Source organism: Xiphophorus hellerii, chromosome 4, assembly GCF_003331165.1.
Source record: "Xiphophorus hellerii strain 12219 chromosome 4, Xiphophorus_hellerii-4.1, whole genome shotgun sequence".
In the NCBI taxonomy this organism is placed as follows: domain Eukaryota; kingdom Metazoa; phylum Chordata; class Actinopteri; order Cyprinodontiformes; family Poeciliidae; genus Xiphophorus; species Xiphophorus hellerii.
The window spans coordinates 33,723,521-33,747,325 of record NC_045675.1 but is presented as its reverse complement, the minus strand read 5'-3'; the positions used below and the strand labels follow the sequence as shown (position 1 = coordinate 33,747,325).

Genomic DNA, 23,805 nt, shown 5'->3' with positions numbered 1-23,805 from the left:
AAAATACCATAAAACTCATTTGAACATGAACAATGGGCTTTATGAACTGAACAAAAGCACTGGTTCTGGGTTGTTTCGTTTACAGGACGTTATTTAAAGATACTTTTGTCCACCTGTGACTTTACTAGAAACACTGAATGGATCAGGTTTTTACATGCTAGGAACAGGAGGTGGCAGTGATGCGCTTGATATTTATAAATAGCTGCAAATTCTGCATAAAAATGTAAAAATGACTCTCTGAGGCCTCCGTTGTGATTAATGGATTGTTGGAAAAATAATCTTGTCGATTCTATTTAGATTGTTTTTAGTTTTTTTTAGTTTTTTTTTTTAGTTTATTTGGAATCAGAAAAAAAACCCATTTTGACTTCGAAGCTGTTTTGATTTACATTCCAGTCCAGAAGGTGGCGGTAATGCGCCTAAAACCTGAGCAGCCATTAAACGGAAGAAGAAGAAATGCACTTACCAAGAAGTGGAGTACGTTAGAAACATGGCTGGGCAGCAGGGAGCTGAGGATCTGTTTGACAGTATTCTTTTCGCGGATGAAAGGTGAGTTTTGTGGGTGAGAACTGACCGGGCGATGTTTGAGGAGAGCAAAGTGGCGGAGGGATACAGAACCCTCTGGAATATCAGGTTAGGTTAGAAGCAGGTAGAGAACAGAAATAGACCAGCCACTGGCTGATCCCTGTCCATCTTATCTGCATTAATAAGTTGTTGTAAAAAGCCTACAGATGTGAATAGAAATAGAAACTACTGTACAATCATAATAATCAAAATGACAAGAAATAAAGGCTTGAAATATTTGACACTATGTGTGGTGATTATGAAATGAGTTACAATAATAATAAAAAAGATTATCTGCTTTATAAATTAAAACAGAAAATATAGCTGACCTGGTCCTGTTCTCATTAAACAACCCGCCTGGTTGGCCAGTAGGTGGAAGACAGATGTCCAATCACAGACAGCAGCATCTTGCTGATTGAAAGCTTCTGTCTGACCTCCAGGTTCCGCGGTGAGGGCTACCAGGAGGGCTTCCAGAGGGGGACCCAGCGGGGGCTGCACAACGGCTGGAGACACGGGGCGTCTCACGGAGCCAAGCTGTCATCTGAGGTGAGTGTGGCTGATGAGGCTCAGGTCAAGTCATCCATTCTAAAACAAACGGTAACATGAATTGTGAACTATTGAAACATTCAAACGTACTAGATCTTTAAATGTTTCGCCGATATAACACCGATAATGCTGTAGCAGCTGTTTGACGTCATCATGTCAACAACCGTTTCTGACTAATGTTGAATGCTAATGTAATGTTGTCATGAAGAACTGAGGCTGGTCTAAAGGCAAACTGGTGTGCATGGTGTACCTAATAAAGTGGCTATATTAGGTACACCATTCTAATTCTAACTCCAGTTGAATTGAGGTGTGTCGCTTTAAAAACTGTCTGATATTTTTCTTTCAGATCTCCTTTTATTACGGTTTTGCGATCAGCTGGAAATGTCTGCTGGAGCGTCAGTCTGATGACAGATCACGGTACGACCAGCTCGGCGCTCTGACTCCACACTGTCCAGCCGCATCTCTGAAGATTCATGTCATTATGAAACAGCTGCAGAACTCCGTCAGTCCAGAAAGTTAATAAACTCTGAATATGTAGGAAAGTAACAGTGAGGTTATGGTTTTCCTGTCTGTTAGCATAATTATTTTTGCAAAGAGATAATTGTACAGAATTATGATTCTAATACAAAAAATGAAAATGTTTGCATCTCTTTTGTGTATTTAATAAAGTCACAATAATAAACAGCCTTTAGATGGTAGCTCTGTAGGACTCCTGGTGCAGAACATGGTTAAAGCAGCCAGGCGTTTCGGCTGACCCAGAAGCTAACGTGATGATTTGTCCCCAGGAAGCGCCTGAAGGCTCTGGAAGCTCTGCTGAATTTGACCCAGAAGTTTCCCCTTGATGACCCGCAGTCAGTGAAGCTGCAGGAGGACACAGAGAAGCTGCGAGCCAAGTTCAGACAGGTAGACATCAGTCTGACCCACTGCAGTCACAGTGACCCTCTTACTCTCTGTGTGTTGTTTCTGTCAGTGGGAAACCTTCAATTTTAGTGAATAAATGTCAACTGAAAAGCAAATGAATGAGCTTTTCTTTAAAAAAAAAAAACACTGTTCTCTATCTGCTGTCCTGCAGGTCTGCTCGATGCTGAATGTGCCCACTGACTTTAAGGATTACATCAGAACAGCTGAAGGGACGTCTTTCTGAGTGACATAGCGGCGTGGCGTGGCGTGGAGTGGCACGGCGTGGCGTGGAGTGGAGTGGCAGCAGAGCCAGAAGAAACGAAGCCAGACTGAGAGGGCCGCTGTGGGCCTCACAGGAAGCAGTGGAAGCAGAGGCCAGTGGCTCAGAGGGCTGGAGAACTCACTCTGGTTCTGTCCTGACTTCACATTAACTCAAGGAACTGGGGGAACCAAAAATGGTTTTGAGTGTAACTAGTTGGGTGGATTTATTGCCATGATAAGGATCCTCAGTGACTGATGGAGAAGCTGCTGCTTTCTAAACAGGCTTTAGATCAGGGAGCTGATGTTGCTTCTCTGAGTTAGAAAATGATTTGTGGTTCTGTCCGCAGTAAGCAGACGGAGGGTTGAGTTCTGTCAGTCACCGAGGGAAGCAGTTCTGTCAGGCCCTGAATACTTTGTACTCATCGACTGAATGGAGACTGAAGTTATGAAAAGAAAAATTCTAGGAAATGTTCTTCTTTGTCACATTATTTCCTTGACCAACAAGGTTTTCTTGTAATTAATATTTTTTTAAAGACAAACCTCAAAGGAGTTCCAACTTCAAAAAAGATTCTTTGTGTACATTTTAATAAAAAGGGATGTCAAATATTTTTGATACTTTTCTTCATAATCAGTATTTATTTATTTTTTGTCATTGTAGAAACAAACTGTGTTCAAGTCAAGCCTCTCGCTAAACCTTTCAGGAATATCAATGACTTCAAGTCACTATAGACTATCGATCATCACGTCTTCTGAAGTTGATTTTCAGTAATAACTGGAGTTATGATATTTAGTTAGTCTGGCAGAGAGAGAGAGTGTGTGTGTGTGTGTGTGTGCCTGCGTGCGTTTGTAATGCCTTGTGGGGACCATTTCCCTGACACATATTACGTTGTAAGGACCGAAGCCTGGTCCCCATAAGGGGAAACGCAAACGTGTGTGTGTGTGTATTGCTGCTTTTATTCTTATGTCCGTTTTAGTCCTCCATATAGAAAAATTAAAAGGCACAATTTTTGTGCCACAAGGGGGCAGTATTGGGTTTTTCACAAACTGTTCATGCTAAATGTGTTGAAAACTGCAGGTCATATGTAAGAAATGAATCAAGCCATTGATTGAACCACAAGTAGATACAGTTGAGACTGTTTCTGTTTCTGAAAGTTTCACGGCATCTACTGTATATATTTGAAATCTGAGATTTGAAATAAACACACCAGCTAACTCTCCACTTTCTAGCTTAAAGTTCTTAGATATTAAACATCATAATATCTTTAATATTATTGAAGATTGAATCAAAAATACTTCTGAGAATAAAATATATGTATGTATACAGTATGTATAAATCAATCTAGTTTTTTGGCATAGTACAATTCAACAGCAATGCAGTTAAAAATCATGCAAACATATAAATGTAATAAACACATCATAAAGTTAACAACTAAACCAGTAACAGACATTGCATTTTGCCAAGTGCCATCTACAAAACCACTAATACACATCACATATGTTGGTTAATGTTCCATTTATTATGGTTCAAATGAAATTCTAAACAGCTGAGTTTTTAGCCTTGATCTTTAGGAATTCAATGTTTCAGCTGTTTTGCAGTTTTCTGTAAGTTCTCTATTCAAGATTTGTGGCACATGGAAGCTGAATGCTACTTCTCTATGTTTGGTTCTGGTTCTATAGATACAGAGCGCTCTGGACCAGCTGCAGCTATCTAATTGACTGTTTAGGCAGACCTGTGAAGACACTGTTGCAGTAATCAATGTGACTAAAGACACACACATGAATGAGTATCTCTAGATCTTGCTCAGACATTATTCCTTTAATCCTGGAAATGTTCTTTAGATGCTACAAGGCTGACTGTAACTGAGTTTATGTGTCTCTGAAGGTTCAGGTCAGAGTCCATCACCACACCTGGGTTTCGGACCTGATCGCTAGTTTCTAGCGGAATAACAGAAGTCGTGTGCTGATTCTGGATTGTTCTCTTTAGGCCCCAAAATAATAACTTCAGTTTTTAGGTATAGTTACATTTAGTGCAAAGCATGAAAATGACCTGAGAATTAAGGCACTAGGAAATCTGCCTCCTTAGGGTTACCCTAACCCTAACCCTGCTCTCACATGTCCCCCACACCTTCTCTCCTTGTGCTCTGTGTCTCAGCCGTGATATACCAGATATACCAGACATTTATACCAATATAAATCTGGATCCATTATCTACTTAATGATAATAGAAAAGAATAACTGGCCATCCTGAGTGTGTTCACTGCTGCTACGTGATTTCAAATCACTTATGAGAACTTAGAATGGAGACGAGGAGCATACCTGGCGTTATGAGGTCCAGGTTGGAGGTCTGGATGCTACATGCTGGATGCTGGATGCTGCAGCAGTGGCAGAAGCAGAAATGTTGTCATTAACCTCAGTCACAATCACCCAGCGGTAAAGTCTTGATCATGTCTCACACATGCTTCCTTCTACCATCTGAAAGATGCCAGTCAGTTTCTATGACTACAATGCTAATCCTGATCTGTGACTTTCTTTTCAATGAAACCACATCAGCACTCAGTAGCCTGGAGAAAAAGCTGCATGCAGGCCTGATTTCCACCAAACAGCAGCAGCAGAATCAGGAGGCACCAGAAAGGACCAAAGAGACTTTTTTAGCTTTTGTCTAACGGCTTTCCTACTCGGCTGTTGTCAGAGTCACGCTGACAATAACCCAACAGCCCTGAATGTGTGTGGAGGGTACAGTAGCAGCTGGTTTATGCGGCAGCAGGCGGCAGGTGAATGCTGTCTTCTAGTCGGCAGCTTCTAAAGCCAAACAGAAAAGAAAACGAGGGAGGGATGGGGGGAGAGGAGTGAGGAGAGCGTGGCTGGGGCCAAATGGGAGAGAGGCTCCATTCAGATCAGCGGCTCAATATGGAGCCTTTAGGTTAGAAAATTTAGAGACAGGAGGAGCAATTATCAAAGCACTCATTCAAAGATAGAAAATATGGGAAACGAGTGTAGCAGCTGAAGATGGCTAGACGTTAGTGGACTAGAAATCATAAAAGGAAGAAAAAAGACTGTGGAGGATGAGGAAGAACAGGAGTTAGAGGAGGAGGGACCGAGGTCTTTGAGAGAATGTAGAGGAATGCAGGGAGCAGGTGGTGAGTGGTGACATGAAAAGCAGTGGTGACAAATGCAGCCGGCCGGCAGCGGCCACATAAGAGCTCTCTGAATGAAATGGTGGCATCAGATTTCCCCACAAGCACAGCAACAGCTCCACGAGGAGGAGGAGGACAAGAAAGAGGAGGAGAAAGAGGAGGAGAAGAGGAAGAATGAAAAACCTCCTTATAGTAGAAGACACCCTCTGTCCTGGAAGTGAACACTGAGACACGTTTGTACATTTTTCATTCATGCGATAGTATGACATCATGTCTGGCTCACATTACTATCAATGATCTGGTTATAGAAGACTGAAGAATTTATTAAAACATGGTGGAACATCCCTGCCTGATTGGTCATACAGCAGCTTTGATGCGTTGTAAAACTGTGTGGCAATTTTTATTTTTAGTACACTATCTACCTGTCTATCTATATTTCTATGTCTATATATAGCTATATATGCCTATAACTAACTATATCTCCAGAATGCCTAAATAGTCTTGAGATTTCCTCAAACCTGCACAGACTCAAGTCAAAGAAGCCCCAGAGCATAACACAGCCTCATCCATGTTTCCCAGAGTTCTTTTCTTGGCAAAAAGCTGATGAGCCAGTTCCAGTTTTCTCCCGTCTTATTGAGGACATTCTCTCAGAAACGTTGTGGCTTGTCAGCATGCATTGTGGGAAATTTCAGTCTCACTTTTTATGCTGTGCTTTCCTTCTTGGTCGTCTCCCATGAAGTCCACTTTGATTCAAACAATGATGGATTTGACACTGATGTACCTTGACCTTGGAGTTGACCTTTGATTTCTTTGGAGGTTGTTCTGGGCTCCTCAGTTGTTGTCATCCTTCTCCTCAATTTGTCATAAATGTTTCTCCTGTGGTCAGAGAGGTTGGCTACAGTCGCTCTCACCCTAATGGAGACGCTCCAACCTGGGCTAGAATTGGACCTGAGATTTACTGGTTAGAGTGGGACTTGACAATGGAGAAGCAGCTTTAGATTGTCTTGTCCTGGGCCCAGACAGGATGTCTGCAGTTCTGATCCCAAACATCAACTTAGTTCAAAAGACAACCAAGTCAATGTTTGGGAGAGGCCATCACAAAGCACTGACCTCAGTCCCACAGAGAATTTATGGGCAGAACTCAAAAAGTGTGTGTGAGCAAGACAATCACAAACCTGACCCAGTTCCAGCAGTTCTGTCAGGAGGAATGAAGCAGAACTCCAGAAAAATAGTGTGAAAGGAAACTCAGAACATTTGATCCAAGTCATGCATATCAAGTTTATGTATGTAAACTCTATTGTGATCGGTGTGACAAGCAGTTGAGGAACATGTTAAGGCAATCTTTAACATGGGAATATCGAGTAGAAATCTGGAGTCATCTTTATGATATTTTGTGCCGCCATCCTCTGGATGGTGATGAGAATCATGGTATTCATGCAACCTTCATCTGTTCAATTATATCCAAGTATAAGACATGATGGGAATGTCCAATCATAGTCCTCAGGATGGAGACGGTTCTGGTCCGAAATGTGTGAATCAACTCTAACAAAAGCCAAAACAGAGTCACTGTCTACACTGAAACATGTCCTGTACCAACATGGGCTGAAAGGCCACTCAGCGAGGAGGAAACCAAAACTCCAAAAGAAACATAAAAAGCCAGTTTATAATTGTTCACAGAGACAAAGACCTTTATTTCTGGAGACATGTGATTTGATGTAACTAAAGTGGAAATGTTTGGACATAATGACCATCCTTACATTTGTAGGAAAGAGTGGGATACTTGCACCGTCCTAAATGTGAAGTATGTGGTGGCAGCATCATGATGTGGGGATTTGCTGCAGGAAGAACTGGTGTACTTCATAAGATAGAGGAGGAGCCTAACACTGTCAAGAATGCTCATGTAACACTAAGCTGGTATGTCTTTAGTACCACACCAAGAATTTATTTGACAATATGGGAGAGCAAGTTAGTCAGAAAATCAGGAAAACAGAGACCAGGTTTGACTTAGCATGTTTATTCCTGTGGGAGCAAATAGGAGTAAATAAGGCATTTTTAAGGAAACTGTACAGTTAAAAAAATACTGCTTTTAAAAGCTAAAAGTCCATAAAATAACTCAAAATGTCAGGATGGAGATGGGATCTTGACTGAAATGTGACAAGAACCCACCAACTGGAGACTGGAGACCTTCATGTCTGCAGAAATGAAGGTCTTCGTCTCTGTGGACAGTCTCACAGTCCAGAATCAGATTGTTCTCTACATTTTTAATTAAAGGATGCTTAAGCTGGAATCACACCAGTCCAAATCAGGAAGAGAAGGAACTTCCTGGTTCCATCCCGCAGCCGTCTCTCTATTGGCTGCAGATCCGCTGTGATCCACAACAGGCCCCTCTCAGAGGCTCACTGCCCTGAAAACAAACAGACGCTGGCCAGAAGCACCGTCAATAGAGCCAATCTGATCTGTGTTCCTCCCAATAAGGCTGAGTCCTGCAGATGTCAGTGGAAAGTTTTAGAGGTTCATCTCTGCCCTGCTGTCAATCCAACATGTTGTTTTCTACTGATTGTCGTTTCTGCTGTGAGAATGGACCAGCACATCACGACGATCCGTCTTCTTCACCTGGCGATCACACAGTCAGTGGTTCTGTCACGTCTGGCTGTTACCCAGCGCACCTTTTAGTTTCTCTGGCAGGTCTGTGAAAAAACTGCTGACCATCTCCAGGCAGTTTGTCCAAAGAGTCCACTGTTGGATTAAAACAATGTTTTATTTCGACAGTGCAAAAACACCACAAACAAGAAATTAAAATAAAATAAGTCAAAATCATGCACTGAAAATGATCAAAAATATACATAATTGCACTATCAAAATAAAACACATTTTCACTGTGTGACGCTCACACCTATCTCCTCTCTTTCTGCTACGCTGCAGCTGGTTCCCCACAGCAGAGTCTGTCCTGAATGCTAGGGCTAGTTAGCATGGCCACCGATGACTGTGGCAGTAAGTTGTTTCCCCACCATTAGCACATTGAGCAGCGTGTACACAAGAGTCACTGACAGCGCTAAAACCTCTTTTTGGCTCTGATTGGTTGTTTCTGACTGGGAGCGGTGCATTTCTGCAGATGGCAGTAGAACAACTGGGGAGGAGTGGAGGAGATTATCTGTCTCATATTTTACTGTCACGACATGGTGACAATTTGAACAAATATATATATTAAAAAACACATTTGGCTTTTAAAACATACATATGGCAGCTTTAAGCTCAGAAATAATAGAGTAACTAGAAAAGGCCCAATTAAAAATTCTGAATTATTAAGAATGACTAAAATTCATGTGATGTAGAAAACAAAGAGCTCCTCAAGTTATTAACACATTTCTGACATTGCCATCATTTCTGCATGAAGCACAGTGTTGTTGAGATTGATTATGTCTGTAAACTTCATGGAAAATCCCCATTCATACTCTACTTTTAACAAGGTACTATGTGAAACTACAATAAGGCCAGAACTGGAGATTTTGAACATCAGTGTAAATATGACCCTGGTCTGACATTAAGCATGTCATTGTTTTAACAGTCTGATGAAGGCATTAATGTTCCGTGTCTTATGTCTCAAAAGGCCTTTGGATACATGGTTGTTTGTATGTAATGTGTGTTGATGGTCTTTGTCTGCTGCTGATTCAGTTGGTATTGGCAGGTCTGTGGGAAAGGATTAGAGTTTCACGCCTTTTCCTCCACACTGAAGCCCCATCAAAGACATTCCTTGCATAACAAATCAAGAGTTCTCTCTCTCTCTCTCTCCTCCTCTCTCTCTGTTTCTATTTCACTCTGCCTGTCTGTCTCTCTGTCTCACCCTCATCCACACACGTAACACAAGTTAATAATTTCTCCAAACATCTGGTTTCTTTAAAACAGTTTTCATGCCCTCTCCTTAAATTTAAGCTAGTACCATGATATAATAAAATTTGTAAGAGGGAAAATGAATTTGTAGCACAATGTAAAATTTTTAAATGCTTATTTAAATAGTTATTAAATGAACTGAGCCTTAAAGTGTGCAGTTATTAATTTGACTTTCATGTTTTTATAGTTTTAGATGTGCTGAGTCCTGCTGTCCTTTTATGAGTTGATTTGAATAAATTATTTTCTGTAGTCCACCTGACCTTGTACAGCCTGCAGACTGGAAGGCTTGTAAGGGGAGAAAAGTATTTTTTTTATGTTTTGTATTGTCTTTTATGACCACCTCCTGATTTGACTCAAGGCATAATGTGTAGATGAGCGGCGTTATGTCTAAAGCCACTTCCACATGGGAATGGCGACAACGAAAAGGCCTCTTTTGAGAAAAAAACAAATATTTTAGCCTGACCTCTAACTTTATGTTTGAAAATTTAGTATGTAACTTAGAAAAATACACTGCTCAAAAAAATAAAGGGAACACTTAAACAACACAATATAACTTCAAGTAAATCAAACTTCTGTGAAATCAAACTGTCCACTTAGGAAGCAACACTGATTGACAATCAATTTCACCTGCTGTTGTGCAAATGGAATAGACAACAGGTGGAAATTATTGGCAATTAGCAAGACACACTCAATAAAGGAGTGGTTCTGCAGTTGGGACCACAGACCACTTCTCAGTACCTATGCTGTCTGGCTGATGTTTTGGTCAGTTTTGAATGTTGGTGGTGCTTTCACACTCGTGGTAGCATGAGACGGACTCCACAACCCACACAAGTGGCTCAGGTAGTGCAGCTCATCCAGGATGGCACATCAATGCGAGCTGTGGCAAGAAGGTTTGCTGTGTCTGTCAGCGTAGTGTCCAGAGGCTGGAGGCGCTACCAGGAGACAGGCCAGTACACCAGGAGACATGGAGGAGGCCGTAGGAGGGCAACAACCCAGCAGCAGGACCGCTACCTCCGCCTTTGTGCAAGAAGGAACAGGAGGAGCACTGCCAGAGCCCTGCAAAATGACCTCCAGCAGGCCACAAATGTGCATGTGTCTGCACAAAGGGTTAGAAACCGACTCCATGAGGATGGTATGAGGGCCCGACGTCCACAGATGGGGGTTGTGCTCACAGCCCAACACCGTGCAGGACGCTTGGCATTTGCCAGAGAACACCAGGATTGGCAAATTCGCCACTGGCGCCTTGTGCTCTTCACAGATGAAAGCAGGTTCACACTGAGCACATGTGACAGACGTGACAGAGTCTGGAGACGCCGTGGAGAGCGGTCTGCTGCCTGCAACATCCTTCAGCATGACCGGTTTGGCAGTGGGTCAGTAATGGTGTGGGGTGGCATTTCTTTGGAGGGCCGCACAGCCCTCCATGTGCTCACCAGAGGTAGCCTGACTGCCATTAGGTACCGAGATGAGATCCTCAGACCCCTTGTGAGACCATATGCTGGTGCGGTTGGCCCTGGGTTCCTCCTAATGCAGGACAATGCTAGACCTCATGTGGCTGGAGTGTGTCAGCAGTTCCTGCAAGATGAAAGCATTGAAGCTATGGACTGGCCAGCCCGTTCCCCAGACCTGAATCCGATTGAGCACATCTGGGACATCATGTCTCGCTCCATCCACCAACGTCACGTTGCACCACAGACTGTCCAGGAGTTGGTGGATGCTTTAGTCCAGGTCTGGGAGGAGATCCCTCAGGAGACCATCCGCCACCTCATCAGGAGCATGCCCAGGCGTTGTAGGGAGGTCATACAGGCACGTGGAGGCCACACACAATACTGAGCCTCATTTTGACTTGTTTTAAGGACATTACATTAAAGTTGGATCAGCGTGTAGTGTTATTTCACTTTAATTTTGTGTGTGGCTCCAAATCCAGGCCTCCATTGGTTAATAAATTTGATTTCCATTGATGATTTTTGTGTGATTTTGTTGTCAGCACATTCAACTTTGTACAGAACAAAGTATTCAATGAGAATATTTCTTTCATTCAGATCTAGGATGTGTTATTTGAGTGTTCCCTTTATTTTTTTGAGCAGTGTACATTTTTTCTATATTTGTTAAAACTGTCACCATGTCGTGGCAGCATGGCATGAAACAGATAATCTATGAAAGATTAGCAGCCGCTTCATTCGGATCAGCTCTTCTCTTCGCAGTGGACGATGGTTGTTTACAAAGCAGGCAATTTCTGCTACGCTTCTTAGTGTTGAACTGGCGCATTACATACGTCACATACAAATGAGAGCAACAGGAAGCAATAATTTCTCAACACCTGAAAGCCCAGACCCTCTGGATCACAGATGTCAAACTCCAGTCCTAGATGTGCCTCTGCTGCACCACACCTGAATAGAATAATTAGGTCATTAAGGCTCTGGAGAACTGATCTACACAAGGAGGAGGTAATCAAGCCATTTCATTCCAGTGTTTTGTACCTGTGGCACATCTAAAAACTGCTGGACAGTGGCCCTTGAAAACTGGAGTTTGACACCCCTGCTGGATGAAACAAAAAGTGTCAGACAAGCTGTTGGTTTTTACCAGGCTACTTCAGAGGCGGTAACCAGTGGAACCGGTCATGGCTGAGATCCCTCTGTCTATATAAAAAATAATATTTTTTTTTTTTAATATAGTCAAGGCTGTATTAAAATATACTCATATGATATTGCTTATATGCAACATGTTCATTCATATATGAGGAACATAAATGAGGCACAATTTTTTTTTCTTTATTTCATTTTATTTTTTTGTAATAAAAAACACCTATTTTTTTGTGTTTTCCACACAAAGTAAGACATAAATGCTTGTCCACTGTCCACTTCTGGAGTATCTGGCAGTGTTTTTTTTTGTTTGTTTTTTTTTTTTTTTGTCAAAACATGATCTAGCATTGTGCTGCGTTCAGGACAGACCCGACGTCTCTCCTGCAATGTAGACCTGAGGTCACTGAGCTCCTGGATGGGGGAACTTGGGGTCTCCACCTCACCACAGTCCATCCTGACACCCCTCCTAGGTGCCATCCTCCCAGAATGCCACCTCCTCTGCTGCCAGTACTCTCTGCCTTCCTGCATCAGTTGTTAACACAGAACAATCTTTATGAGCTACAGGCATCTTTGTTGTCTTTATGAAACTACCGTGAAATTTTGTGGCTACTTCCAGCTTAGAATGCACACATAAAACATTAAAAACTCCAAAAAACATCATTTTAATACATTCTTGCACATTCTTGTTTTATTTGCATTCTTGCAAATAAAACAACTTTAAAGAAAAAAAAAAAGGAAAACACTCAGAAAAATTGGAAGAAAAAAAATTTAAAGCACTTGGTATTGTAAAAAATCATCAGAAGAAAAATCTGTACACAGAATGTAGGAAATGATGTGTAATTTGTGCCAAAGCAGGTTATGAAATGGGCAGATAACATGCCACATCTGGGGCGATTTCGTTGATTGATGTCCAAGTTTTTTTATTTTTTCCAATTGGACCAATAGGCATTGGTTTATTATTTAATGAATGATTAAAAAATGTGCGATGCAAAGAGTATGACATCCTTTTTTTTTCTTGAGCTACCGCCTAGCGGCCGGTTCAGAGCGAACAGCGGCAAAGTGTGTGACTCCATCTGTACTTAAGCAGGTGGAGCGGATAGACAGAGCACAGCGGACTGCTGTTCTTAAAGCTTTATGGACAAACTGTTGGCTTCAGCGTTTGTGCAGATCATCTTCTGGAGTTTAGTGGCGGGTGCCTGACCCACTATAAAAGCGCATTACTGCCACCAATTGGACTGGAGTGTGAAATGGAAGTTGACAGAAAAAATAAATTGTAGAAGATTTGTTTTTCAAAAAATTATGTGACAATATATTTCATTTTTATTATAATTAATTACTAAATGTTTTTAATTGGGTAGATGTTTATTTACTCAATTCTACTTTGAGCTGTCTCCTTTTTTGTTTATACAGAATATAATAAATATGATTGATAATGTCTGAGTTATATTTATTGCTTAATTAACAAAACTTTTTAAAAAAAGAACAAAACTTTTATACTCTATCAGAAGGTATCACATATTTTCAACTATTTTGCTCTTCAATTTAAACTCAAGAGTTAATCAGGGAATTGTGATAAATTATCTGTAGTTTCTTCATATTGTGGTATGGAATGCAGATTGCTACTCCAATATGACCGGACTCTGGGTCTTTAATGCAATCAGTGCAGAGTAACATTTAGTTTGAATATTGTTCACAAAAATATTTTTTGTATGATGAACCATTCTGGAACATGTTTTTCTTTATTATGATTAATATTATTATTGATTAAGTTATGAAATGATAAACCTACAGCTGGGTGGAATGTCAAAGTAAGATCATGTTCAACAAAAGTCTATTGTATGTAATCCTGTATATTCTGGTTTTATAACATCAATTCAACCAAAACTAACACACCTGTAAGATACATTTTAATGGATAAGATAGATCATTGTTTGAATATTCTTTCTCCAATCATACTTCTTCATGGCATACTTGTATAACTAAACAATACCTGCAGACTTCTCAAAATGTGTTAAATTGTTTGGCCCATTGCACTGCAACACCAACATGTATTTACAGTACATCTCCATTTGAAGGAGTACATGGTGGAATACAGGCTTTTTGGAGCCTGTATTCCAGTATTTGTGATTAAATACTGAGAATGTTTAACCACAAAGTCCAGATTAGGAGGTCATTTCAGAAGAGTCATCGACATCTGCCTATGGTACTAAAATGACCAATATTTTACATGTGTAAATGATTGGAACTTTGTCAGATGATGACACAACTGATGTGCTTTATGTAAAGCGCAGTGTTTTCACGTCAGCAGAAACCCTTCTCTTGGAAATATGTACAGCGATGGCTCTGTCTGCATTCCATTACACAATCTTGGATGAGCTTGACAGACATGCAATGTTGACAATGTATCATCAAATTTAACCTAAAAATTTTACTTAGGGATGGAAACTTGGTTATATGCCTAAGGTGAGCTAAGTGTGGCCAAGCGCTGGATGGTGAATGTCACTCTGTATTTGTTCTATTTGTATGACTTGGAACATTTGAACATATTCGGCATTAATGCCTGTTTTATACTTAAACAAATCTCATTATTTCTCAAGGTAATAACACTGAGGGGTTTTGGTTGGGTCCTGGAACTGGTAAACAGACCTGGGTGGTGCACAGAAGGGAAAATGGGTGAGCTACGACAGAAACTACAGTCAGAAAGGCCGGTGATCAATACTTGGTTTGCATTTGCATTGGTCCCAGAAACGTCTTTTAAATATGAAAGCCTCACCTAGGCCCAAGAGGAGGGGAATGATAGGGCAACACGGACTCACACAGTTTTTGTCAATTCTTCACAGTTCCCTACAATTTCCCATTCTGACAAAACCTCTTGCTGATTGCCCTCAGTCTCTAAGCGCACGGCAGCATTAGGTGTCAATAGCTGTCGAATATCCCACTTTTCATGCAGTGAAATCTGATTGGTTCTGTGAACAGTTCCATTGACATACTATTTGTTTTACATAGGCCTTCTGAAGACCTGGCCAGATTAGCTTGAAGCTCATAGATACTGAAATCTGATTGGACAACACATCAATGATTCACACAGACATGAACAGTGGCACAGCCAATAGAAACGTCACAAGAAAAAGAAAAGATTATTGGAAATAAATTAAGAACATTTAATTGAACAAACATTATAATTTAGGTCGTAGATACAGTATATGTCTATATCTATTGTAGGCCCTGATGGAACACCATGGAAAATTGTTGGCTTTAAGTGACACATTTATGTATCAATCACTTTTCTGGTGGTCATTTTTTGGAGTTTTTTGTTTCACTTTTTATTTTTCTTAATGAAGAAGAAGAAGAAGAATTACTTTATTCATCCCAGCAGGGAAATTATTTCGCAGTTACAGCACACAACAGGAGCTGCGTCTGCAGGCAGCCAGCTGAGCCGGCGCCATTTTTGAAGGAGGACATGCGGCAAAGGTCGTCGGGTCTAAGGCCTCCAAATGTGGGGCGTGCTAACCCCCTGCGCCACCACAGCACTGAGCATGCATGAGTGTATGTTTTGCCAACATTATACTTCATATAAAACTAATAGGTCCATATCACTTGAAATCAATTTCTGTGAATATAGACCAAACTCAAGTATTTGAAAATTATGAAGGTATAGTTATTTTTTAGAGGAATAACTGGAGCTACAGTCCAGAGGAAGCATTAAACTCTGCATCAGTTCATACCTACTGATGTATAGGACTACCTAATACTATACTGTAATAAGCATTAGTAAAATGTTTTTTTTATTAAATAGGTCACCAAACCAGGCTCCAGCCCAGGGACTCACATCCTCAGTGACATGCAGAGGGCAGTGGAGGAGCCCCTGCTCCTGTTATCCTTGATTTTTGAGGGGTTTTTTTTCAATTTTCTTTTTTTTTATCTGTGCATCAGGAGGTCAGTCTGTGCCCCTCAGCAATAGTACTTAGCTAAAAATATCAATGTAGCACCACAGCTCAATGCACCGGTACCACCTGCTTACTGTTCGCTCCCTCCTGCACCGTATATTTGTATATCTTGCCCTGTGTATATGACTGTTTTTATATTACTGTTTTGCATATGAATCAAATTACTGTATGTCAAATATGGAGTAATGAGATGAATCCAATAGTTATGCGATATTAAAATTATGTTCAATTGGAAGTGACTGGCAGACACTTTCTTTCTACAAGTGTGACTTAATATTGCAAGTCATTTAAGTTTGAAGAATATTTGACTTGGATTTTGATTGGAATTTTTAAAATTATAGTTAAGAGACAGAATTCCATATAAATACATCAAAGTCAACAATGTTTGTATTTGACTGAACTGAGTTTGTTGGTATTGTTGTGAAATTGGAACTATTGCAAAAATGAACTGTATGTGCTGCCTGAGCCTATTTTTTCCTTCTAAAATCACCAAACATTACATTTTCTATTGAAACTCATTCTTCCCATGATCAGTGCAGCTCCAAAAGAGGCCTGTTGAATTTTCTCTGCTTTTATTAGCATGAAAACATGCTTTTTTCATAAATACTTGGTTCTGTCCATCCATATATGAACATACTGTTTATATCTGTCTAATCCTGTTCAGGGTTCAAGAGACAGGAAGGGGTGGAGTACTGCACAGCTCACTAGTCTATCACAGAGCCAGCAGACAGACAGATAATCTGGCATTCACATCCATGCTCAAGGTATGTTCAGGATCTCCACTTGACTTAACATGCATGTTTTGGACCTGGGGAGAAAACTGGAGAGCCTGGAGGAAATGCACTGGGGAACTGTCAGTCCCAACCTGTCATGATGAAGACATGGAGGAAGGCTGTGACTCTGGATCTGGGGACCTTAGAGCTTATGCCTGAGAAGAAAAAAAGACAGCGAGGTCACCAGACTTCATCTAATTCATGTTTTTATTGTGTTGTCAGCACAAAGATGAATACACTGTGTGTCCCAATCGAGCAGACTCAACTGTGTAGAAGAATTTTGTGAAAACAACAAGAACAGTCTATGGCTTACAGAGCATGAATCTATTTACAAACTCAAATCAACGCACTGACATTTCAGCAATTGAAGCACAAAGCTTTTTTTCTCTTTATAAATATAAAAAGGGGGGAGGAAGAAAGGCCTCAACGGGCCTAAAGGGGATAAAGTCTCTTTTTACCGAGACAGCTTAACACTCAACAGAGTAATAGATATCCCATTTTCTGTTATGGCACAAGTATGAAAGCATGGCCTGGACTCGCTGGTTTCCATCATGGATGCTTCACCTTGAGCAGGTGGAACACAGCTGCTAGGCACTGACCCAACAGGCAAAATAGAATAAGAACTAAAACAAACAAAAAGACTAAAAGTCAGAGATAGATCTTGACTGTCGCATGAGGTATAATGGATCAAACACTTCTCTGTATATCTAATTTTTCCTTGTTTTTTGGAAATTGTTTGGAGAATCATATTATGTAATTATAAAAAAGGAGCACATATATTCTACACAAAACAACAAATGAGGATGTCAATAACAATTTTCTATGAGAAAATTCAAACCTAGAATGGCAGTATATTGACATTTATATGTATAAAACAAAAACAATCAAAACATAGCAGCAAACAACAAGAAACAAAGCATTGTTTTTATCCATTTAAATTTTTTTTCACCTTTTGCTTTTTGTTTTAACACGTAGCTGGGATTTCTGGTTCTATAGCAGCAGAATACAAGGAGTGTTGTTCTCCTACACTCTATCTGTAATGTACAATCAGAACCCTAGCAGACAGAGCTCCTACACAGTTCAACACACTCACATCCTTTGACATAAAAGCCTGTATCAACCTGATCCATTGTGTGCAGGAACCTGGACTTTAACTCTACAGCCGTAAGACACGCCCTTTATGCTACTTTCACTCCTTGGTACTGTTGCCAACTTTGCTCTCTGCCTTTTTGTCCCCAACAAACACTTCCCATGTCTTTCAGGTTTGTGCAAAATCATGTCAATAGTCTCACCACTCCCCTTTTTTCCAGCTTCATCTGTTTCCTGGAATCCATGAGCAAAGTTTAAACTTAGTTGGAGTATTTGAATTTGTGGGATGGGGTGCAGCTCTGGGGGTTCAGAGACGAACTGAAGATTTCATGGAGCCGTTTCTGCTCTGCAGGAAGATAAAAGCCCGTCTTTGAGATTTAACACCAGCAGGTTTTGCTAGGAGCTGCTTAAAGTTATAAAAATAAATTCTATTTGTACATTAAAATACAAAACATTATTTGAATGATAGAAATGCAATATATTTTTCCTCTTTTCCTCAGAATTTGTCCAGCTGGCTCCTGATGCTGACGTGTCAGACGAAGCAGTTCTGCTGCAGTGAAGGTTGGGAGGAGCATCAGGAGCCGCTCAGCCACTCATCAGCTCTTTGTCTCAGCAGGTGCAACTGTATGCAAATACCACTCTACATCATCTTCTCCTAAACATTCCAGCTCACCACCCCATCCCACTAGTCCTTTTTTATATTTTTCACAAACTTTATCAATGTGAGTCTTTTTTTTGTTTTTTTTTTTTAACTTGCGCCAGCATTACTGACCAAAAGTGCTTTTTCTATAGAAAAACAACCATTGGAATGGTCTGGGTGGATGTGGACTCTTCTGCTTACACATGCACTGGTTTGATGTTGTCACATTACAGCAGACTAGAATGAGCAGAATGAAGGCTGTGAAGGACGAACAAGGCTTTCCATTTGTCCACATCAGTAGCTGCTAGCTTCAAAGATCAGAATACAGAGTGTCACTCGTTATGCTGGCTCTACCAAACCAAACAGGATGGAACAGAAGAGGTATAAGACTAATGATGTTTAAAAAGGAAATTAATAAAGTGACTAAACATATGCAAGAGGGGATAAATGAGACAAACATGAGAAGTTGGGCAGATGGAATAAAGTCGTTCTATATAAGACAAAGGGAATGGAAAGAAAAAATAAACAAAATAGCTTTAATAAAGGCCAAAGACCAAGAGAAGACCTGAAACTGAAGACTGTTTGTGGTCATTAAAATATTCCTAGTGTATTAAAAGAAAAACAAAAGCTATCTACTAGACTGTCCGCTTCTGAGGCTCCAGCTCCAGCCCTGTAAGACGCCCAGCATCATCCTTTTCTCAGGTACATTTCTGTAGGTGGGGGTCACTGGCAGGAAATGGGACATGTGTGTGCTGCATGGCAGCAGGCCACTCTGTCTCGTCATGGCAGCCATAGCACATAATGGAATTATAAGCCTTGTTGGCGGCCAACCAGGAAGCAGGAGCAGGAGCAGGAAAAGATGGGCACGCAGAAATGGGAGCGAGCCTTCCATCAGTTCCCTCTGTCTCCTCCATCAACAGGTTCATCGTGCGACATGCGGTCTTCCTCAGATGTTGACGTCTCTCACGTCTGTGGGCGTGCAGGACAGGTCGGCGTCCTCGTCCATGCGTTTGGTTTCTGCTGCGCCACCGTGTTGCTGAGCCTGCCGCAGACTGGACTCCAATAGCGACTCTATCTGCTCCTGACACGACCGCAGACAGTCCTGAAGACAGGGGAGTGGAGAAACATCAGGACTGTTACACAAACAACACATGGGAGCACATGAATGAACTGGTGCTGACAGAGGACTGATCTCATACCGGGTCACTGCGAATGACCTGTGACAGGAAGTTGGTGAGGTTTGGTGAGGAGAGGGAGGCGTCTTGGCTTTTCAGGTAGAGACCTTGAACAGCAGCCACCACACTTCCTGCTGCCACCATTGATGGAGGACTAGCAATAAAGTTGACATCTAGTGAAACAAGAAAATCATTTTATCCCACACACATAGCATCAGTCATGGTAAACTGATATATTAGGACATTATTGAGGTGGCTGACCTGTTGCGCAGAGCGCCACGAAGGTCTGAGCGTGTTTCCTGAGGATCTGCTTTGTGGAGGGGTGAATCTTCAACTTGGACAGGAAGTGCTCAATGAAGTCATGAGGAGTGACTGAAGCCAGATCCCACTTGAGCTTGCTGAGAACCAGCAGCTCCATTTGCTGTGGACAGACACAGGAGCACATACTCAGGGACAAACATCTCCTCATCCCCTCATCTGCCTCCAACAATGTCTCCATGTGAGCACTCACGTTAACTTCAGGGCCTGCAGGACAGGTCGGCTCAGTATAACCTCAGTAATTTCTTTTAAATTACATCACAATAAATCAGATCATATTTAGTCATATCATTTATCTATACTGTGCTCTGAAAACCCTGCGTCTTAATTTATTGCGATAATAGTTTTATATCACATGGACACAGCGGGCTACAGCTGGACCAAAAGTCGTTTCTATTCAAAGCATCATAAGCTTTTCTTCTGTCTGCATTTCAGCCTTGTGACCACTGGGTGTCGCTGTAAATCCTATGTAAGGCATGTTCTGTGTCCATTCATGAAATGAGAGAGGTTACGGTCACCATGGGAAAGTACCAGGCAGCCGATTCAGACAAAGCGCCACGTTTATCACCTTTATTTTAACCAGACTCCTGGTCTTTGTCTTTTCATTTCTATGGAAACCTGTGAGGCTGACAGAGCAGATAACCCTCCGTCGCTGTGGCCTCCGTGCATGCTGATAATATGCTGTTAAGTGTTATGAAACAGCCATGTCTGCAGAAGGTAATTACCAGCAGCTCCCCGGGTAGGACCGAGTTGTCCGTGTAGATGCAAAGCTTCTCTGCAGTGAGGGGGACAGTCTCCTTCATCTTGGATGCTAGAAACATGCAGGTTGCTCCTAGCAGCTGCAGTCTTGTTTTCCTGGTGGCCTCCACTGATAAAAATCTGTCCAAATAGTTCATCGCCAGCGGAAAAACCTCCTCCTCGCACTTCTGCTCTTCACAGACCTGGAGGTGAGAAAAGCGCGTTAGAAGCTGCTGCTGCTGTACAAACATTTTCTCCCATTTTATCAGCTATAAACTGGTTGAATTCAAAATGAGCTCCAGCGACAATTACTTCGACTGACAAAAGATAGAAACATAACAAAATTAACCTCACGTGGCTTTGGTATTAAATAAATCAAACTGGGATCAGAATTTATAAAGCAAACTCAAATGTGGTTTAAACACGAAATAATATAAACTACAAAGTCAACGAAGTCTTTATAGAAGCTTTTTATCTCCAGTGAAAATAATCTGGATTTAGTTCGTAGTCAGTTCTGACCGAGACACAAAGGTGGCGTAGATGCAAGTTTCACTCTAATTTCAACTTCGTCATCTTTTCAAAAAATAATTATAAATATTTAAAAATTACTAAGCCGGCTAAAAATGGCATCTAAATGATCCTTATCGAATTTCTGATCGGATTGGGAGAAAAAATTCTGGAATGCGACATTATTGGAATTTAAAAAAAAATATTTCTCCGACGAAGCCTTTTCACGTGCTGCGGGGGATACTTCCCGACATCGCTCCAATGCGAGACTTTAAAAATTAATAAAAAATATATAGCGGCGAAGAACTTTATCCAAAAGTTGATGTAAATGTCTGATAACATCTTAGCAATCAAACCCGACTTTTAACGCTGCGAATTTACATCGAGATCTGTTAAAAAAACGCATTTTTCCCTGAGCGACCTTCACAGAAAGAGCCGAGTTGAGAAGAAGGAAGACAAAGTTTAGCAGTTAATAGCAGCAGAATGGCGACATGCACACACTAAACAAAGGTCTCATGGAGGACGTGGATTTCTTGTTGATTTTATCGCTTCACTGTCACTCCTGTTTGCATTCTAGATTTTTAATGGTATTAAAATCTTCCTTAAAGGACAACAACAAAGATGGCGCGTAATAGGCTTCTGGCACGGGCCAAACTGCATACGTGTACATTGCTGTTATTTTGGAGGAAATAAAAGCAGCTGTGTAGATTTTATAGACTCAATAATAATAATCAACCATATACCAGGCTATATTGATGGGAATTTGGATTTGAAGACAATCTCGCGAAGAAGCAGCCAGCACTCAGTTCAAGCTACTGCTTTGAATGGCATTGTGTGCATTATCCTTCTATAACCTTAACATTAATTAGAATGTTCCTTTTTAGGTTTTTATTTTAAGATTTACAAATAAATCTAACAAACAAAATTCCTGTCGTTTAGGTTAAAGCAAATACGCTGAAAACTAACCTCCAACATCCAAGTGGCTAGTATTTTCCTCATTTTGGGTATAATCTCTTTCTGAACACACTTGAAGTAGTTGGGGGACGGTAAGTAGTTCTCCTCTGCCTTCAGCATAGTCTGTAGGACTCGGTCATTAAGTAGGTTCTCGTCCTGGTGGGCTCTCCTGATAGAGTCCACCTCGCAGCACAGCAGCTGCTCCTCCATAATAAACCTCGGTCGAGAACGTAGTGGCAGGACTGTCCTGGTGAAATGTCCCCGGTTAGCTTACAGCAGGAAGAGACCGGAGCAGGCACGAGGAGACAGGCGGCTAAATTAAATCCCTTTGTTCTGTTCGTTGCTGCGTGCTGCTGTTCCTTCGGTGTGCGCGAGCCTTCTGAGGAACAGACCACTTCGCTCCGCGAGACAAAAACCCCTTCTCCGCGCGCCCAGACCTGCTTGTGCTCGAGCACGGCCGCACACACTAACTGCACTCCGGGAGGAGGAGGTGATACACGCGATGACGTCAGCTGTTGTTGAAGGGGGAGGGGGGGATCAAAGAAATGTGCGCGAGGAAGGATTGTGTTATATACATATAGATGTAGGCCTATATACAGACGGAAAGAGAGAGAGAGAGGAAGGGAGGGAGGGGAAGACCTCCCTTTTGAACCCCCCCCCCCTCCGCCTGCATGTAGCTTCTGGGGAGGAGGTGAGAGGTCCGGGACGGAGTCTGAGGAGCGTCTGTTGGCCGCCCTGTCAGGTTAAAGTCGGTAGGGGGCGATAACAGCCCTCCTCATCATGCTTCTTCCTGTGTCTTCCTGAGGCTGAATGAAAGCAGCAGCTTTGTGAGCAAACATGAGGTGAGCACATGGGGGAATAGTGAAACACTGCTTTATTCATTCATCCTATTTACTCCAGATATCAGTCCTGCGACAAAGGAGACTGGATGAAATATTCCTTTACTAAGGGTTCTGTTAAAGAAACAAGTAAGGGCACCCCAACCACAGAGCAACTGGTTATAAACTCAATAAATGAGGATCTCCTCGTCCTTTAGTTGCTCAAGTAATTTAACAACAATACACCTGAATTAATAAACATCTTTGCCTACAGATCTTGACTTAGTTACAGTATCCACTGAGCAATTTGGAAGAGGGGAGGGCAGGAATTTCACATTACACTAATCTATCTACAAATTAGTTAAGAGAACTTTAAAACATTTCTGAGAGCAAAGCATGAAATAAAAGCCTTTCTTGCACACTCACACAGACACATGCACAGACACATACAGGAGGAGACTGGAGCTGGACCAATAGGAAGAATTGCTGTTACTAGGCAGACTATTACTGGTGCTGTAACTTTTTATGTGGGGAAAAGTTCATTGTACTGCAAAAGTTGACAGTATCATTGACAACCCCATCAAAGTCCTTTGACACAGATTTTCAAATAAACTATTTTAATAAGACAACATTATGTTGCTGTGTTCAACCACAAAACCTGTGAAACTCAATAAAAGACACCTCACTCGATGTAGAGCGGTGGATTCTCACATTTACAAGTTAATACACATTACACCAGTTTAGACCTACAACACTGTGCACATTGATCTGTGGAACTTCAGTTTTAAATGTGTCAATTGAGAATGTTTTATTGTACTTTCAATATGAATGAGAGCTTTTCACATTCCAGGAATTCCTCTTTTGGCTGTGGGGTTTACTACCGTATTGCCTGAAGAGTCTCAGCCTGACTTACTTTCAGAACATAGTTTGACTTTGTTGTTGTTGTGGGGGTTAGGACAACCAACATTGTTCTGCAA

The 23,805-nt window shown here is 41.4% G+C and overlaps 2 protein-coding genes across 2 annotated transcripts; one reads left to right on the top strand and one right to left on the bottom strand.

Annotated features, from left to right (window-relative positions):
• Nucleotides 1–422: 422 nt before the first annotated feature.
• On the top strand, nt 423–2,874 carry lto1 (LTO1 maturation factor of ABCE1). The gene is made up of 5 exons (XM_032561494.1): nt 423–546; nt 1,002–1,107; nt 1,454–1,524; nt 1,893–2,010; nt 2,180–2,874. Exons 1-5 carry the CDS (start codon nt 488–490, stop codon nt 2,249–2,251), a joined length of 426 nt encoding a protein of 141 aa, XP_032417385.1. The 5' UTR covers nt 423–487; the 3' UTR covers nt 2,252–2,874.
• Nucleotides 2,875–16,778: 13,904 nt separating this feature from the next.
• On the bottom strand, nt 16,779–22,220 carry ccnd1 (cyclin D1). Its single transcript, XM_032561483.1, has 5 exons — nt 22,023–22,220; nt 20,537–20,752; nt 19,755–19,914; nt 19,518–19,666; nt 16,779–19,420 (listed from the first exon to the last, which is right to left on the bottom strand). The coding sequence occupies exons 1-5, from the start codon at nt 22,218–22,220 to the stop codon at nt 19,265–19,267; spliced, it is 879 nt and encodes a 292-aa protein (XP_032417374.1). The 3' UTR covers nt 16,779–19,264.
• Nucleotides 22,221–23,805: the final 1,585 nt, after the last annotated feature.

Coding starts and splice junctions, on each gene's coding strand:
- lto1 (XM_032561494.1), top strand. CDS start 488: ATGGCTGGGCAGCAGGGAGCTGAGGATCTGTTTGACAGTATTCTTTTC. Junction 1,108..1,453: donor GAGCCAAGCTGTCATCTGAG/GTGAGTGTGGCT, acceptor TTTTTCTTTCAG/ATCTCCTTTTATTACGGTTT. Junction 1,525..1,892: donor CAGTCTGATGACAGATCACG/GTACGACCAGCT, acceptor ATTTGTCCCCAG/GAAGCGCCTGAAGGCTCTGG.
- ccnd1 (XM_032561483.1), bottom strand. CDS start 22,220: ATGGAGGAGCAGCTGCTGTGCTGCGAGGTGGACTCTATCAGGAGAGCC. Junction 20,753..22,022: donor TAGCCACTTGGATGTTGGAG/GTTAGTTTTCAG, acceptor TCTCACCTCCAG/GTCTGTGAAGAGCAGAAGTG. Junction 19,421..19,517: donor AGGTCATTCGCAGTGACCCG/GTATGAGATCAG, acceptor CCCTGTCTTCAG/GACTGTCTGCGGTCGTGTCA.